The 17,541-nt window shown below is 36.4% G+C and overlaps 1 protein-coding gene across 1 annotated transcript in view; it reads left to right on the top strand.

Annotated features, from left to right (window-relative positions):
• NDRG1 (N-myc downstream regulated 1) overlaps window positions 1-17,541 on the top strand; it is a 62,236-nt gene that overhangs the window by 17,236 nt on the left and 27,459 nt on the right. The window contains exons 2-3 of the mRNA XM_073679910.1: window positions 10,517-10,591; window positions 12,436-12,471. Coding sequence (XP_073536011.1) covers window positions 10,526-10,591; window positions 12,436-12,471 — 102 coding nt within the window. The 5' untranslated portion in view covers window positions 10,517-10,525. The remainder of the gene's footprint in view (window positions 1-10,516; window positions 10,592-12,435; window positions 12,472-17,541) is intronic.

The following is a 17,541-nucleotide window of genomic DNA, read 5'->3' as shown; positions in this document are numbered from 1 at the left end:
GTTGTTATTTTCTTGTACATAGGGCAGTATTATAGTAGTTATATTCTTGTATATAAGAGCAGTATTATAGTAGTTATATTCTTGTACATAGCGGAAGTGTTATAGTAGTTATATTCTTGTATATAGGAGCAGTATTATAGTAGTTATATTCTTGTATATAGGAGCAGTATTAGAGTAGTTACAGTATATTCTCGTACATAGGAGCAGCAGTATAGTAGTTAGATTCTTGTACATTGTGGCAGTATTATAGTAGTTATATTCTTGTACATAGGAGCAGTATTATAGTAATTATATTCTTGTACCTTGGGTTCAGTATTATAGTAGCAATATTCTTGTACATAGGATCAGTATTATAGCAGTTATATTCTTGTACATAGGAGCAGTATTATAGTAATTTTATTCTTGTACATAGGGGCAGTATTATAGTAGCAATATTCTTGTACATAGGATCAGTATTATAGTAGTTATATTCTTGCACATAGGAGTAGTATTATAGTAGTTATATTCTTGTACATAGGAGCTGTATTATAGTAGTTATATTCTTGTACATAGGGGGCAGTATTATAGTAGTTATATTCTTCTATATAAGAGCAGTATTATAATCGTTATATCCTTGTACATAGAAGCATTATTATATTAGTTACATTCTTGTACATAGGACAGTATTATAGTTGTTATTTTCTTGTACATAGGGCAGTATTATAGTAGTTATATTCTTGTATATAGGAGGAGTATTATAGTAGTTATATTCTTGTACATAGCGGAAGTGTTATAGTAGTTATATTCTTGTATATAGGAGCAGTATTATAGTAGTTATATTCTTGTATATAGGAGCAGTATTAGAGTAGTTACAGTATATTCTCGTACATAGGAGCAGCAGTATAGTAGTTAGATTCTTGTACATTGTGGCAGTATTATAGTAGTTATATTCTTGTACATAGGAGCAGTATTATAGTAATTATATTCTTGTACCTTGGGTTCAGTATTATAGTAGCAATATTCTTGTACATAGGATCAGTATTATAGCAGTTATATTCTTGTACATAGGAGCAGTATTATAGTAATTTTATTCTTGTACATAGGGGCAGTATTATAGTAGCAATATTCTTGTACATAGGATCAGTATTATAGTAGTTATATTCTTGTACATAGGAGCAGTATTATAGTAGCTATATTCTTGTACATAGGGGGTAGTATTATAGTAGTTATATTCTTGTAAATAGGGGGCAGTATTATAGTAGTTATATTCTTTTACATAGGACCAGTATTATAGTAGTTATATTCTTGTACATAGGGGCAGTATTATAGTAGCAATATTCTTGTACATAGGATCAGTATTATAGTAGTTATATTCTTGCACATAGGAGTAGTATTATAGTAGTTATATTCTTGTACATAGGAGCTGTATTATAGTAGTTATATTCTTGTACATAGGGGGCAGTATTATAGTAGTTATATTCTTCTATATAAGAGCAGTATTATAATCGTTATATCCTTGTACATAGAAGCATTATTATATTAGTTACATTCTTGTACATAGGACAGTATTATAGTTGTTATTTTCTTGTACATAGGGCAGTATTATAGTAGTTATATTCTTGTATATAGGAGGAGTATTATAGTAGTTATGTAGTTATATTCTTGTACATAGCGGCAGTATTATAGTAGCTATTGTCTTGTACATAGCAGCAGTATTATAGTAGTTAGATTCTTGTACATTGTGGCAATATTATAGCAGTTATATTCTAGTACATAGGGAGCAGTATTATAGTAGTTATATTCTTGTACATAGGGGCAGTATTATAGTAGTTATATTCTTGTACATAGGGAGCAGTATTATAGTAGTTATATTCTTGTACATAGGGGGCAGTATTATAGTAGTTATATTCTTGTACATAGGAGTAGTATTATAGTAGTTATATTCTTGTACATAGGGGCAGTATTATAGCAGTTATATTCTTGTACATAGAGGGCAGTATTATAGTAGTTATATTCTTGTACATAGAGGGCAGTGTTATACTAGTTTTATTCTTATACATTGGAGCAGTATTATAGTAGTTATATTCTTGTACATAGGAGCAGTATTATAGTAGTTATATTCTTGTATATAGGGGACAGTATTATAGTACTTATATTCTTGTATATAGGGGGCAATAATATAGTAGATAGATTCTTGTACATTGTGGCAGTATTATAGTAGCTATATTCTTGTACATAGGAGCAGTGTTATAGTAGTTATATTCTTCTAAATAGGGGGCAGTATTTTAGTTGTTATATTCTTGTATATAGGAGCAGCATTATAGTAATTATATTCTTGTACCTTGGGTTCAGTATTATAGTAGCAATATTCTTGTACATAGGATCAGTATTATAGCAGTTATATTCTTGTACATAGGAGCAGTATTATAGTAATTTTATTCTTGTACATGGGGGCAGTATTATCGTAGTTATATTCTTGTACATAGGATCAGTATTATCGTAGTTATATTCTTGTACATAGGAGTAGTATTATAGTAGTTATATTCTTGTACATAGGGGGTAGTATTATAGTAGTTATATTCTTGTAAATAGGGGGCAGTATTATAGTAGTTATATTCTTTTACATAGGAGCAGTATTATAGTAGCAATATTCTTGTACATAGGATCAGTATTATAGTAGTTATATTCTTGTACATAGGAGCAGTATTATAGTAGTTATATTCTTGTACATAGGAGCAGTATTATAGTAGCAATATTCTTGTACATAGGATCAGTATTATAGTCGTTATATCCTTGTACATAGAAGCAGTATTATATTAGTTACATTCTTGTACATAGGACAGTATTATAGTTGTTATTTTCTTGTACATAGGGCAGTATTATAGTAGTTATATTCTTGTATATAGGAGGAGTATTATAGTAGTTATGTAGTTATATTCTTGTACATAGCGGCAGTATTATAGTAGCTATTGTCATGTACATAGGATCAGTATTATAGTAGTTAGATTCTTGTACATTGTGCCAGTATTATAGTAGTTATATTCTTGTACATAGGAGCAGTATTATAGAAGTTATATTCTTGTACATAGGATCAGTATTATAGTAGTTATATTCTTGTACATAGGATCAGTATTATAGTAGTTATATTCTTGTACATAGGATCAGTATTATAGTAGTTATATTCTTGTACATAGGATCAGTATTATAGTAGTTATATTCTTGTACATAGGATCAGTATTATAGTAGTTATATTCTTGTACATAGGATCAGTATTATAGTAGTTATATTCTTGTACATAGGAGCAGTATTATAGTAGTTATATTCTTGTACATAGGGGGCAGTATTATAGTAGTTATATTCTTGCACATTGGAGCAGTATTATAGTAGTTATATTCTTGTACATAGGAGCAGTATTATAGTAGTTATATTCTTATACATAGAGGGCAGTATTATAGTAGTTATATTCTTGTATATAGGGGGCAGTATTATAGTAGTTATATTCCTGTACATAGGAGCAGTATTATAGTAGCTATATTCTTGTATATAGGGGACAGTATTATAGTACTTATATTCTTGTATATTGGGCAGTATTATGGTAGTTAGATTCTTGTACATTGTGGCAGTATTATAGTAGTTATATTCTTGTACATAGGATCAGTATTATAGCAGTTATATTCTTGTACATAGGAGCAGTATTATAGTAATTGTATTCTTGTACATGGGGGCAGTATTATAGTATCAATATTCTTGTACATAGGATCAGTATTATAGTAGTTATATTCTTGTACAAAGGAGTAGTATTATAGTAGTTATATTCTTGTACATAGGGGGTAGTATTATAGTAGTTATATTCTTGTAAATAGGGGGCAGTATTATAGTAGTTATATTCTTTTACATAGGAGCAGTATTATAGTAGTTATATTCTTGTACATAGGGGCAGTATTATAGTAGCAATATTCTTGTACATAGGATCAGTATTATAGTAGTTATATTCTTGTACATAGGAGCAGTATTATAGTAGTTATATTCTTGTACATAGGAGCAGTATTATAGTAGTTATATTCTTGTACATAGGAGCAGTATTATAGTAGTTATATTCTTGTACATAGGAGCAGTATTATAGTAGTTATATTCTTGTACATAGGAGCAGTATTATAGTAGTTATATTCTTGTACATAGGATCAGTATTATAGTAGTTATTGTCTTGCACATAGGAGCAGTATTATAGTAGTTAGATTCTTGTACATTGTGGCAATATTATAGTAGTTATATTCTTGTACATAGGGGGCAGTATTATATAAGAGCAGTATTATAGTCGTTATATCCTTGTACATAGAAGCAGTGTTATATTAGTTACATTCTTGTACATAGGACAGTATTATAGTTGTTATTTTCTTGTACATAGGGCAGTATTATATTAGTTAGATTCTTGTATATAGGAGGAGTATTATAGTAGTTATATTCTTGTACATAGCGGCAGTATTATAGTAGTTATTGTCTTGCACATAGGAGCAGGATTATAGTAGTTATATTCTTGTACATTGTGGCAATATTATAGTAGTTATATTCTTGTACATAGGGGGCAGTATTATAGTAGTTATATTCTTGTACATGGGAGTAGTATTATAGTAGTTATATTCTTGTACATAGGGGCAGTATTATAGCAGTTATATTCTTGTACATAGAGGGCAGTATTATAGTAGTTATATTCTTGTACATAGAGGGCAGTATTATAGTAGTTATATTCTTGTACATTGGAGCAGTATTGTAGTAGTTATATTCTTGTACATAGGAGCAGTATTATAGTAGTTATATTCTTGTACATAGTGGGCAGCATTATAGTAGTTATATTCTTGTATATGGGGCAGTATTATAGTATTTATATTCCTGTACATAGGAGCAGTATTATAGTAGTTATATTCTTGTATATAGGGGACAGTATTATAGTACTTATATTCTTGTATATAGGGGGCAGTATTATAGTAGTTATTTTCTTGTACATAGGACCAGTATTATAGTAGTTATATTCTTGTACATAGGGGGAAGTATCATAGTAGTTATATTCTTGTATATAAGAGCAGTATTATAGTCGTTATATCCTTGTACATAGGAGCAGTATTATAGTAGTTATATTCTTGTACTTAGGGGCAGTATTATAGTAGTTATATTCTTGTACATAGGAGCAGTATTATAGTAGTTATATTCTTTTTACATAGGGGCAGTATTATAGTAGTTATATTCTTGTACATGGGAGCAGTATTATAGTAGTTATATTCTTGTACATAGGGGCAGTATTATAACAGTTATATTCTTGTACATTGGAGCAGTATTATAGCAGTTATATTCTTGTACATAGGGTCAGTATTTTAGTAGTTATATTCTTGTACATAGGAGTAGTATTATAGTAGTTATATTCCTGTACATAGGAGGCAGTATTATAGTAGTTATATTCTTGTACATAGGGGGCAGTATTATAGTAGTTATATTCTTGCATATAGGGGCAGTATTATGGTAGTTATATTCTTGTACATAGGAGCAGTATTATAGTAGTTATATTCTTGTACATAGGGGCAGTATTATAGTAGTTATATTCTTGTACATAGGAGCAGTATTATAGTAGTTATATTGTTGTTCATAGGGGGCAGTATTATACTAGTTATATTCTTGGACACAGGGACAGTATTATAGTAGTTATATTCTTGTACATTTGGGCAGGATTATAGTAGTTATGTTCTTGTACATAGGAACAGTATTATAGCAGTTATATTCTTTTACATAGGGGCAGTATTATAGTAGTTCTAGTCTTGTACATAGGAGCAGTATTATAGTAGTTATATTCTTGTACATAGGAGCAGTATTATAGTAGTTCTAGTCTTGTGCATACGAACAGTATTATAGTAGTTATATTCTTGTACATAGGGCAGTATTATAGTAGTTATACTCTTGTTCATGGGAGCAGTATTATAGTAGTTATATTCTTGTTCATGGGAGCAGTATTATAGTAGTTATATTCTTGTACATAGGAGCAGTATTATAGTAGTTATATTCTTGTACATAGGAGAAGTATTATAGTAGTTATATTCTTGTGCATAGGGGCAGTATTATAGTAGATATATTCTTTTACATAGGAGCTGTATTATAGTAGATATATTCTTGTACATAGGAGCAGTATTTTAGTAGTTATATTCTTGTACATAGGGGCAGTATTATAGTAGTTATATTCTTGTACATAGGGACAGTATTATAGTAGTTATATTCTTTTACATAGAGGGCAGTATTATAGTAGTTATATTCTTGTACATAGGAGCTGTATTATAGTAGATATATTCTTGTACATAGGGGCAGTTTTATAGTAGTTATATTCTTGTACATAGGGGCAGTATTATAGTAGTTATATTCTTGTACATAGGGACAGTATTATAGTAGTTATATTCTTGCACATAGGACAGTATTATAGTAGTTATATTCTTGTACATAGAGGGCAGTATTATAGTAGTTATATTCTTGTACATAGGGGGCAGGATTATAGTAGTTATGTTCTTGTACATAGGAACAGTATTATAGCAGTTATATTCTTTTACATAGGGGCAGTATTATAGTAGTTCTAGTCTTGTACATAGGAGCAGTATTATAGTAGTTATATTCTTGTACATAGGAGCAGTATTATAGTAGTTCTAGTCTTGTGCATACGAACAGTATTATAGTAGTTATATTATTGTACATAGGGCAGTATTATAGTAGTTATACTCTTGTTCATGGGAGCAGTATTATAGTAGTTATATTCTTGTTCATGGGAGCAGTATTATAGTAGTTATATTCTTGTACATAGGAGCAGTATTATAATAGTTATATTCTTGTACATAGGAGCAGTATTATAGTAGTTATATTCTTGTACATAGAGGCAGTATTATAGTAGTTATATTCTTGTACATAGGAGCAGTATTATAGCAGTTATATTCTTTTACATAGGGGCAGTATTATAGTAGTTCTAGTCTTGTACATAGGAGCAGTATTATAGTAGTTATATTCTTGTACATAGGGGGCAGTATTATAGTAGTTATATTCTTGTACATAGAAGCAGTATTATAGTAGTTATATTCTTGTACATAGGAGCAGTATTATAGTAGTTATATTCTTGTACATAGGGCAGTATTATAGTAGTTATATTCTTGTACATAGGGGGCAGTATTATAGTAGTTATATTCTTGCACATAGGAGCAGTATTATAGTAGTTATATTCTTGTACATAGGGCAGTATTATAGTAGTTATATTCTTGTACATAGGGGGCAGTATTATAGTAGTTATATTCTTGTACATAGGGGGCAGTATTATAGTAGTTATATTCTTGTACATGGGGGCAGTGTTATAGTAGTTATATTCTTGTACATAGGAGCAGTATTACAGTAGTTATATTCTTGTACATAGGGGGCAGTATTATAGTAGTTATATTCTTGTACATGGGAGCAGTATTATAGTAGTTATATTCTTGTACATAGGAGCAGTATTATAGTAGTTATATTCTTGTACATAGGAGCAGTATTATAGTAGTTATTTTCTTGTACATAGGGGCAGTATTATAGTAGTTATATTCTTGTACATAGAGGGCAGTATTATAGTAGTTATATTCTTGTATATAGGAGCAGTATTATAGTAGTTATATTCTTGTACATAGGAGCAGTATTATAGTAGTTATATTCCTGTACATAGGGGGCAGTATTATAGTAGTAATATTCTTGTACATAGGGGCAGTATTATAGTAGTAATATTCTTGTACATAGGAGCAGTATTATAGTAGTTATATTCTTGTACATAGGAGAAGTATTATAGTAGTTATATTCTTGTGCATAGTGGCAGTATTATAGTAGATATATTCTTTTACATAAGAGCTGTATTATAGTAGATATATTCTTGTACATAGGAGCAGTATTATAGTAGTTATATTCTTGTACATAGGGGCAGTATTATAGTAGTTATATTCTTGTACATAGGGACAGTATTATAGTAGTTATATTCTTTTACATAGAGGGCAGTATTATAGTAGTTATATTCTTGTACATAGGAGCTGTATTATAGTAGATATATTCTTGTACATAGGGGCAGTTTTATAGTAGTTATATTCTTGTACATAGGGGCAGTATTATAGTAGTTATATTCTTGTACATAGGGACAGTATTATAGTAGTTATATTCTTGCACATAGGACAGTATTATAGTAGTTATATTCTTGTACATAGAGGGCAGTATTATAGTAGTTATATTCTTGTACATAGGGGGCAGGATTATAGTAGTTATGTTCTTGTACATAGGAACAGTATTATAGCAGTTATATTCTTTTACATAGGGGCAGTATTATAGTAGTTCTAGTCTTGTACATAGGAGCAGTATTATAGTAGTTATATTCTTGTACATAGGAGCAGTATTATAGTAGTTCTAGTCTTGTGCATACGAACAGTATTATAGTAGTTATATTATTGTACATAGGGCAGTATTATAGTAGTTATACTCTTGTTCATGGGAGCAGTATTATAGTAGTTATATTCTTGTTCATGGGAGCAGTATTATAGTAGTTATATTCTTGTACATAGGAGCAGTATTATAGTAGTTATATTCTTGTACATAGAGGCAGTATTATAGTAGTTATATTCTTGTACATAGGAGCAGTATTATAGCAGTTATATTCTTTTACATAGGGGCAGTATTATAGTAGTTCTAGTCTTGTACATAGGAGCAGTATTATAGTAGTTATATTCTTGTACATAGGGGGCAGTATTATAGTAGTTATATTCTTGTACATAGAAGCAGTATTATAGTAGTTATATTCTTGTACATAGGTGCAGTATTATAGTAGTTATATTCTTGTACATAGGGCAGTATTATAGTAGTTATATTCTTGTACATAGGGGGCAGTATTATAGTAGTTATATTCTTGCACATAGGAGCAGTATTATAGTAGTTATATTCTTGTACATAGGGCAGTATTATAGTAGTTATATTCTTGTACATAGGGGGCAGTATTATAGTAGTTATATTCTTGTACATAGGGGGCAGTATTATAGTAGTTATATTCTTGTACATGGGGGCAGTGTTATAGTAGTTATATTCTTGTACATAGGAGCAGTATTATAGTAGTTATATTCTTGTACATAGGGGGCAGTATTATAGTAGTTATATTCTTGTACATGGGAGCAGTATTATAGTAGTTATATTCTTGTACATAGGAGCAGTATTATAGTAGTTATATTCTTGTACATAGGAGCAGTATTATAGTAGTTATTTTCTTGTACATAGGGGCAGTATTATAGTAGTTATATTCTTGTACATAGAGGGCAGTATTATAGTAGTTATATTCTTGTATATAGGAGCAGTATTATAGTAGTTATATTCTTGTACATAGGAGCAGTATTATAGTAGTTATATTCCTGTACATAGGGGGCAGTATTATAGTAGTAATATTCTTGTACATAGGGGCAGTATTATAGTAGTAATATTCTTGTACATAGGAGCAGTATTATAGTAGTTATATTCTTGTACATAGGAGAAGTATTATAGTAGTTATATTCTTGTGCATAGGGGCAGTATTATAGTAGATATATTCTTTTACATAGGAGCTGTATTATAGTAGATATATTCTTGTACATAGGAGCAGTATTATAGTAGTTATATTCTTGTACATAGGGGCAGTATTATAGTAGTTATATTCTTGTACATAGAGGGCAGTATTATAGTAGTTATATTCTTGTACATAGGAGCTGTATTATAGTAGATATATTCTTGTACATAGGGGCAGTTTTATAGTAGTTATATTCTTGTACATAGGGGCAGTATTATAGTAGTTATATTCTTGTACATAGGGACAGTATTATAGTAGTTATATTCTTGCACATAGGGACAGTATTATAGTAGTTATATTCTTGTACATAGAGGGCAGTATTATAGTAGTTATATTCTTGTACTTAGTGGTAGTATTATAGTAGTTATCTTCACAATACAGTATGGATGGATATGGCATTACTAGCTGATTTTTTAAGCATTAAAGTTTGCTTTACATGTTACATGTACAGAGGAAGTATGGAACAGAAAATGCCAGCTGCCTGCTCCATACTTCCTCTCACATTTGTATTTGCAGCAAATAAAGCAAATTTTACTGCTTATAAATCAGCTGATGAGTGCTTTATCCATTATTACTCTAGTTTGAAGAAATGTGCAATCTGTTCACTGTCATGATTCCCCGGTACTTGCAGCTATATTGGGCGGTTATGCGATTTGCAAAGTATTGGTCACATGACAAATAGAGAGAACATTGAGAGAAGCTTACGAGAACCTCGCTGGCCATGAAGGCTTATGGGCCCATTTCATAGATGTGGCCGCGTGACTGCCCAAACTTTGTGGAATCATGTCAGTGTACACATTGCACACAGAGTGACCGCAGACTTTACTTTTCTGGCTGTAAGACCTCTTTATCTCGCATTCTTGTTACGTGCTGTGTATTGTGCAATCTGTTTCTTATTATAATCACTGACATTTTTTCTTTTTGCAGACTCTCAAAATGTCTACACAGCTCCAAGACTTTAGTTTCGGAGAGGGGAAGCCGCTGTTGGTGGAGAAGGAAGAGGTAATTATTATTGCATCCTTACTTCATGTATTCGATGGCCGGCAGTGCTACGCTCTTGGCAGGGAGTTTCCCCAGGCCCTATAGTTACAGGATGTTTTTGCCCGCGCATGTGGATGTGAGTAATTTCTTAGGAATCATCTGTAGAAGCCGGGCCTCCCGCGGGGAGCACAAAGCCGAAAGTTAGAAGTAAAAGATCTGGATCCGAAAATAAATCTGTTACACAGCCGAAAAAGAATTCAGACTCAAACAAATTTATTCAGACCCCAGACTGGACCATCAATTGGCCTCTTGAGGGAACCCAAGCTTAAAAGTTTAGGGATCGTACCAGACAGTTAGTATCCGGTGATGACGAACTCTGAACATGGACTTCTCCCGGCAATCTGTTACAATGTTCAGAGTTCCGGGGAAAAGTTCAGAGAGAGAATTTTCCAGCTCCAAAGTTCAGGTCCCCATTGTTTCCAAAGGGGTTCGGGTTCTGGTTTAAGCTCGGGTTCAGTTATTGTATCCGAACCGAACTTTGGAATAAAGTTTGGGTCGGGTGCCAGAACTCGAACTTCCTCAGGTCCACTCTTCCCTACTCTTGAGTCCTCGAGCTCTGAAGTGTACATCTTGGCTGCTTTGGTGTTGGTTAGTCTCACTATACAGTATCCAAATAATACCATCATATAGTCACCAAATACAGATTGTTATGTAATAGTACTGCTATACTGTATCTATACAACCCCTGGCAAAAATTATGGAATCACCGGGCTCGGAGGATGTTCATTCAGTTGTTTAATGTTGCTGAAAAAAAGCAGATCACAGACATGGCACAAAACTGCTTCTTAAAGCCCTAAAGTTGCCATTTGAAATGACTTTAGTTTTGTGCCATGTCTGTGATCTGCTTTTTTCAGCAACATTAAACAACTGAATGAACATCCTCCGAGCCCGGTGATTCCATAATTTTTGCCAGGGGTTGTATAATACTTCTATTCACCGCAAAAGTAAACTGCATGTTGTGTACGGCTGTATGGAGCAGGCTCAGGAGCTGAACCCAGTGCTATACTCAGCAGGCTGCGTTATCAGCAGCAACTGGAGCTGGCTCTGATCGCTGCTCTTCAACTATGTAAATTCTGACAACAGCATTTAAGTGTCATGATCCTGGTGGGGCGTGCATTTGGAGACCACCATTTTCTTCCATGAAGCATGATCGCAGGGTGCCAATGGGTTGCAATGGAAGCCAGGATCCTGTTGAAAATCCTCATGCCTGCTACGATTGTACACCCGTGATGGAGCTTCATAGGAGTCTGCTAATTTCACTACATCCTCTAAGGCCGGGGTCACACAACCATATATTCTCTCATCCGAGAGAATCTGGCCTATTATGCAATCACTCTCAGTGTGATCCGATTTTCTCAAATCAGAAGATGGAGAAAAACATTTCTCCATCTTCTCCATTGTGTCAGTTTGTGAAAATCTGACCACACTCAGACGTCATCCAGGATCAGTCCGATGTTTTCCATGGACTCATTGACTTGCATGGCTGAGTACGATCCGATTGGATCCAGCTCGGACATGCTGCGATTTTTTTCCCCAGACAGACTCAGCGCGAGGAAAAAATTGGACATGTGCACAGCCCCTTAGAATAAAAGTGGTCCGAGTGCGATCCAACCGGATCGCACTTGGACCAAAAGTACAGTCATGTGCATGAGCCCTAATACAAGGTATAGTACAAGCAATCAAATGATCACAAAGGACATATTTTGTGTAAAAATTAAGGAAGGTAAAAAGACTATGAAAGCAGAAAAAACAAAAAGTCACCTGGCGCCAGCAAGAGGTTCATGTGATTTTCTTTAATCTTGTAGGGAATTACAGTATTACTGCAGCAATATGAAATCCGGGTAAGTCAATATTTATATTAGGAACCTTCATATTTAATACTGTTTTCTTTTGTTTTTACTTTTTGGGATTTAATGTGGGTTAAAGGAGCAAGGGCAGCATGAAAGAGCCCCTAACCCTCACTGTAGCCTTGTCCCAAACTTACATCAGAGCTCCAATTGAATAACAACATATGGCGGTATTGTGTAAATGCTGTTTGGCAGTATTTTGTAGCAGTTTTATATTCCTTTTCTCTTGGTTTACAGTACCCTGGTGTGAGGAGACCAGCATTATTAAAAAAACAAAACATGATTTTGTGATACTCTGTTGGGAGATGTGTATGTCATATGTTTCTTTATGTGGCCACCCAGTGGTTGTAAAGCGAGTTGCAGCCTTTCACTACTTTTCCCAACATGCTAATATTTTGTGAGAAAGAGTAAGGGTAGAAATATTTTTTCATGACATGCTTCTATTATTTAGGCAGTATACGGGAGTGTTATGGAAGGAGTGTACGGCAGTTTATTATTGGCACTGCATGGCAATATCAGGTGGGCACTGTGCTCTAGTTTAGGCAGATAAGGGCGGTATGATAGTGGCATTGTATGGCTGCATTATGGAGAATGTTAAGGGTGCTGGATTAGCTTCTACCCTTCTATCAGATGTATACTATATATACTGCATTGTCTGACATTTATGTCCATGATAAAGAATTTGATGGTGAAAATAAATGCCATTGAAAATAAAGGATTACTCTATAAAAAGGTGCAATTCCTATTAAAGGGACTTTTCCTTCTTGGTCAACTGTCTTCCAGTTTATTCCCTTCTCGGCATCCATTGCTGAGACTGCGGATGCCGGCTGTGTTAAGCAGCTGACGCCCACCTGTAGCTTTCAACAGTTTAACCCCTTAGATGCTGCAATCAATAGCAACAATAGTATCTAAGCGGTTAGACATAGCCATGGCATAATGGGCTGTCTCGGTGGCCAGGGAACTAATGAAATCCCTGTATCTCCAGGACTGCCATCTTTGTACTCTTTGCCAGACCTTACTAGCAATTTGCTAAAGAAAAACACTGCAATACCGCAATACCCCTGTAGGGGCACCAATTAAGGCCCCCTAACCATAAAAGTACAGGATTATTGCAATGTATTGTTCCTGAGATCCAGTGCAGCAGGGGAGTTTGTAGGAAAGTTTAACTTTTAGTAAAAAAAAAAACAAAACTTTTTTTGGAAATTAAAAAAAAATACCTAAAGGATAACAAATGAACATTTTTGTTTTCGCCTTGCTGGTAAAAGTTAGTGCTTAAAAGAAAATCAAATAATTTTTTTTATAGAAAACACCATTAAAGAATTTCCAGAATTGCTGTTTTTTATCATGATGCATATCAAAAGAATGGAATAAAGGACAATGACAGGTTGTATGAATGCAAAAATGGTGCCAATGAAAACTACATGCAAAAAAAAAGCGCCAACGTTACGGCTCTCAGAATATGAAGAAACAAACCAAATTTAGCTTTTGGGTTTTTTTGTTTTTTTTTCAGAGTAGTAAAAGATTAAAAAGAGAAAAACGATGTATCTGATATTAACATAATGGGCCTGACCCATAGAATAAAGTACAACATCAAACTATAAAAATAACACCCAAAAAATGAAAGCGGAAATTGCTTTTTTTTTTTTTTTTAATTTTAATTCTATTCTTCAATGATTATTTTTCGCCTTTCCAGTAAATTATATGGGATATTAAATGCTATAAAAAAAAAAACCCTCATTGACATAAAAAGTAAAAAGTTTTGGTTCTTGGAAGATGGTGATAAAAAAAGGAAGCAGAAAAAAATGAAAACGGATTGCAGCAGGACTTGGTTAAGGCACAAAATGACTGTTCAAACCAAGCTCAAGAGCTCGGTGCACCCTTGGCGTGGCTGAGTAGTTCGGTGCACCTTCCCACCTACTCGTTTTGCATCTGTCAAACAAGAAGGTGGAAAGTGCACATGAACTGCTCGGCCACGACAAGGTTGCACCAATCGTCGGTGCTTGGTTTGAACAGTCATTTTGTGCTGACAGGCTCCCTGATATAAGCTGATACTATAGGTCAGGGGTCCTCAAACGTTTTAAACAGGGGGCCAGTTCACGGTCCCTCAGACCATTGGAAGGCCGGAATATAATTTTTAAAAAAAACTATGAACAAATTCCTATGCACACTGCACATATCTTATTTTGTAGTAAAAAAAACAATACAGGAACAAATACAATATTTAAAATGAAGAACAAATAAAGTTAAATCAACCGGTATTTCAATAGGCAGCATAGGTCCCCAATAGGCAGGTAAATGTCCCCAATAGGCAGGTAAATGTCCCCAATAGGCAGGTAAATGTCCCCAATAGGCAGATAAATATCCCCAATAGGCAGGTAAATGTCCCCAATAGGCAGGTAAATGTCCCCAATAGGCAGATAAATATCCCCAATAGGCAGGTAAATGTCCCCAATAGGCAGGTAAATGTCCCCAATAGGCAGATAAATATCCCCAATAGGCAGGTAAATGTCCCCAATAGGCAGCATGCATAGGTCTTCAATAGGCAGCATAGGTTCCCAATAGGCAGGTAAATGTCCCCAAATAGGCAACATAGGTCCCCAATAGGCAGGTAAATGTCCCCACTAGGCAGCATAGGTCCTCAATGGGCAAGTAAATGTACCCAATAGGCAGCATATGTCCTCAATAGGCAGGTAAATGTCCCCACTAGGCAGCATAGGTCCCCAATAGGCAGTTAAATGTCCCCAATAGGCAGCATAGGTCCTCAATGGGGAGGTAAATGTCCCCAATAGACAGCATAGGTCTTCAATGGGCAGGTAAATGTCCCCAATAGGCAGCATAGGTCCTCAATAGGCAGGCTGTTTCCCCCTTATAATGTCCTATGCAGGCTGTTCCCCCCCTTATAATGCCCCATGCAGGCTGTTCCCCCCTTATAATGCCCCATGCAGGATGTCACCCCCCCCCCATATAATGCCCCATGCAGGATGTCACCCCCCATATAATGCCCCATGCAGGATGTCACCCCCCCCCATATAATGCCCCATGCAGGATGTCACCCCCCCCCCCATATAATGCCCCATGCAGGATATCACTCCCCTGTCTTTATAATGCCCCATTCAGGATGTCACCCCCCCATATAATGGCCCATGCTGGATGTCACCCCCCCATATAATGCCCCATGCAGGATATCACTCCCTTGTCTTTATAATGCCCCATTCAGGATGTCACCCCTCATATAATGCCCCATGCAGCATGTCACCCCCCATATAATGCCCTATTCAGGATGTCATCCCCCCATATAATGCCCCATGCAGGATATCACTCCCCTGTCGTTAAAATGCCCCATTCAGGCTGTCACCCCCCCCATATAATGCCCCATGCAGGCTGTCACCCCCCCATATTATGCCCCATGCAGGATGTCACCCCCCTGTCGTTATAATGCACCATGCAGGATATCATCCCCCTCTCTTTATAATGCCCCATGCAGCATATCACTCCCCCATATAATGCCCCTTGCAGGATGTCACCCCCCCCCCATATTATGCCCCATGCAGGATGTCACCCCTAATATTATGCCCCATGCCTCCATACATTAAAAAAAAAAAAAAAAAATACTTACCTCACTCCTCCTCACCTGCTGCCGCTGCTCAGGTCAGGACTCCAGCGTCGCCGGCGTCTTCCCGCTCTGCGCTGCCTGTGACGGCTCAGGGGAGGGCGCGGTGTAAAGACGTCACCGCACCCTCTGACCTGAGACGTCACAGGGAGCGCAGAGCGGGAAGACAGCGGATCTGCAGAGGCACGGGGAGAGGTAAGTATCCAGCTGCCGGGGCCCTGAGCAAGCGGGGGGGAGCGGGCGCTGACACCGCTCTCCTCTGCCCACAGCCCGACGGGCCGAATAAAAGTCCTCCGCGGGCCGCATGTGGCCCGCGGGCCGTAGTTTGAGGACCCCTGCTATAGGTCTTACTGCTGAGATTTGGGAAATTCTAGGCACATTACATTGTGCAAGAATCACATTATTTGTATCAAACTCTCGTTCTATTTATCACGGGGCGAAGAGATCCCCAGTCCTGATACTTTGTATCCTAATGGAGCAGGATCAGACGTCTTTTCTGGTGTTTCCTTCCCAGTTCCCTGGTGTTCTGGTAACGTAATGATCTCTTGTCCCACTTGTCTGATTTGCCCCGTGTAAGTGTGTCAGCCAGTGAGGGGAGGCTAATCCATTTAACTGTTGTTATATCCAGCTCGCTCCAAAGCCGCCATACGTGCAGATCTCCGGAAGAGCATTTCCAAGCGATTAGTGTTTATACCGGAGGGCAATCAGTGCTTCTCTATATGGGTACCACAATGCGGGCGAAACTCCCAAATAATGCAAAACAGTTTATTATTGGGCCCCTCTAATCTCCAGGGCCCCTCTAATCCCCAGGGCCCCTCTAATTTCCAGGGACCCTCTAATCTCCAGGGCCCCTCTAATCCCCAGGGCCCCTCTAATTTCCAGGGACCCTCTAATCTCCAGGGCCCCTCTAATCTCCAGGGCCCCTCTAATCCTCAGGGACCCTCTAATCCCCAGGGCCCCTCTAATCCCCAGGGCCCCTCTAATCTCCAGGGCCCCTCTAATCTCCAGGGCCCCTCTAATCTCCAGGGCCCCTCTAATGTCCAGGGCCCCTCTAATGTCCAGGGCCCCTCTAATGTCCAGGGCCCCTCTAATCTCCAGGGCCCCTGTAATCTCCAGGGCCCCTCTAATCCCCAGGGCCCCTCTAATCCCCAGGGCCCCTCTAATCTCCAGGGCCCCTCTAATCCCCAGGACCCCTCTAATCTCCAAGGCCCCTCTAATCTTCAGGGCCCTGGTGCGACTGCGACTCCCTTTACTTATAAGATCTGACTTCTCTGCACATAATCATGCAGCCGCTATCATATGCACCAATGAGTGAACTACTCTCCTGAAATACTCTGCTCTGCTGGGTCACCCTGCTCCTTTCCCTGAAGAGCAGTGTGCTGATCCCACGGGGGAGACAGTGACCTGTCCTCTCCTGTTCTATATGAGAAGTCTGCATTTTATGGGGGGTTAGC

Source organism: Phyllobates terribilis, unplaced genomic scaffold, assembly GCF_046119375.1.
Source record: "Phyllobates terribilis strain yellow unplaced genomic scaffold, ASM4611937v1 Scaffold_4__5_contigs__length_816908805, whole genome shotgun sequence".
Taxonomy (NCBI): Eukaryota; Metazoa; Chordata; class Amphibia; order Anura; family Dendrobatidae; genus Phyllobates; species Phyllobates terribilis.
The sequence above is the reverse complement of the archived record's forward strand: the minus strand, read 5'-3'. Positions and strand labels throughout refer to the sequence as shown.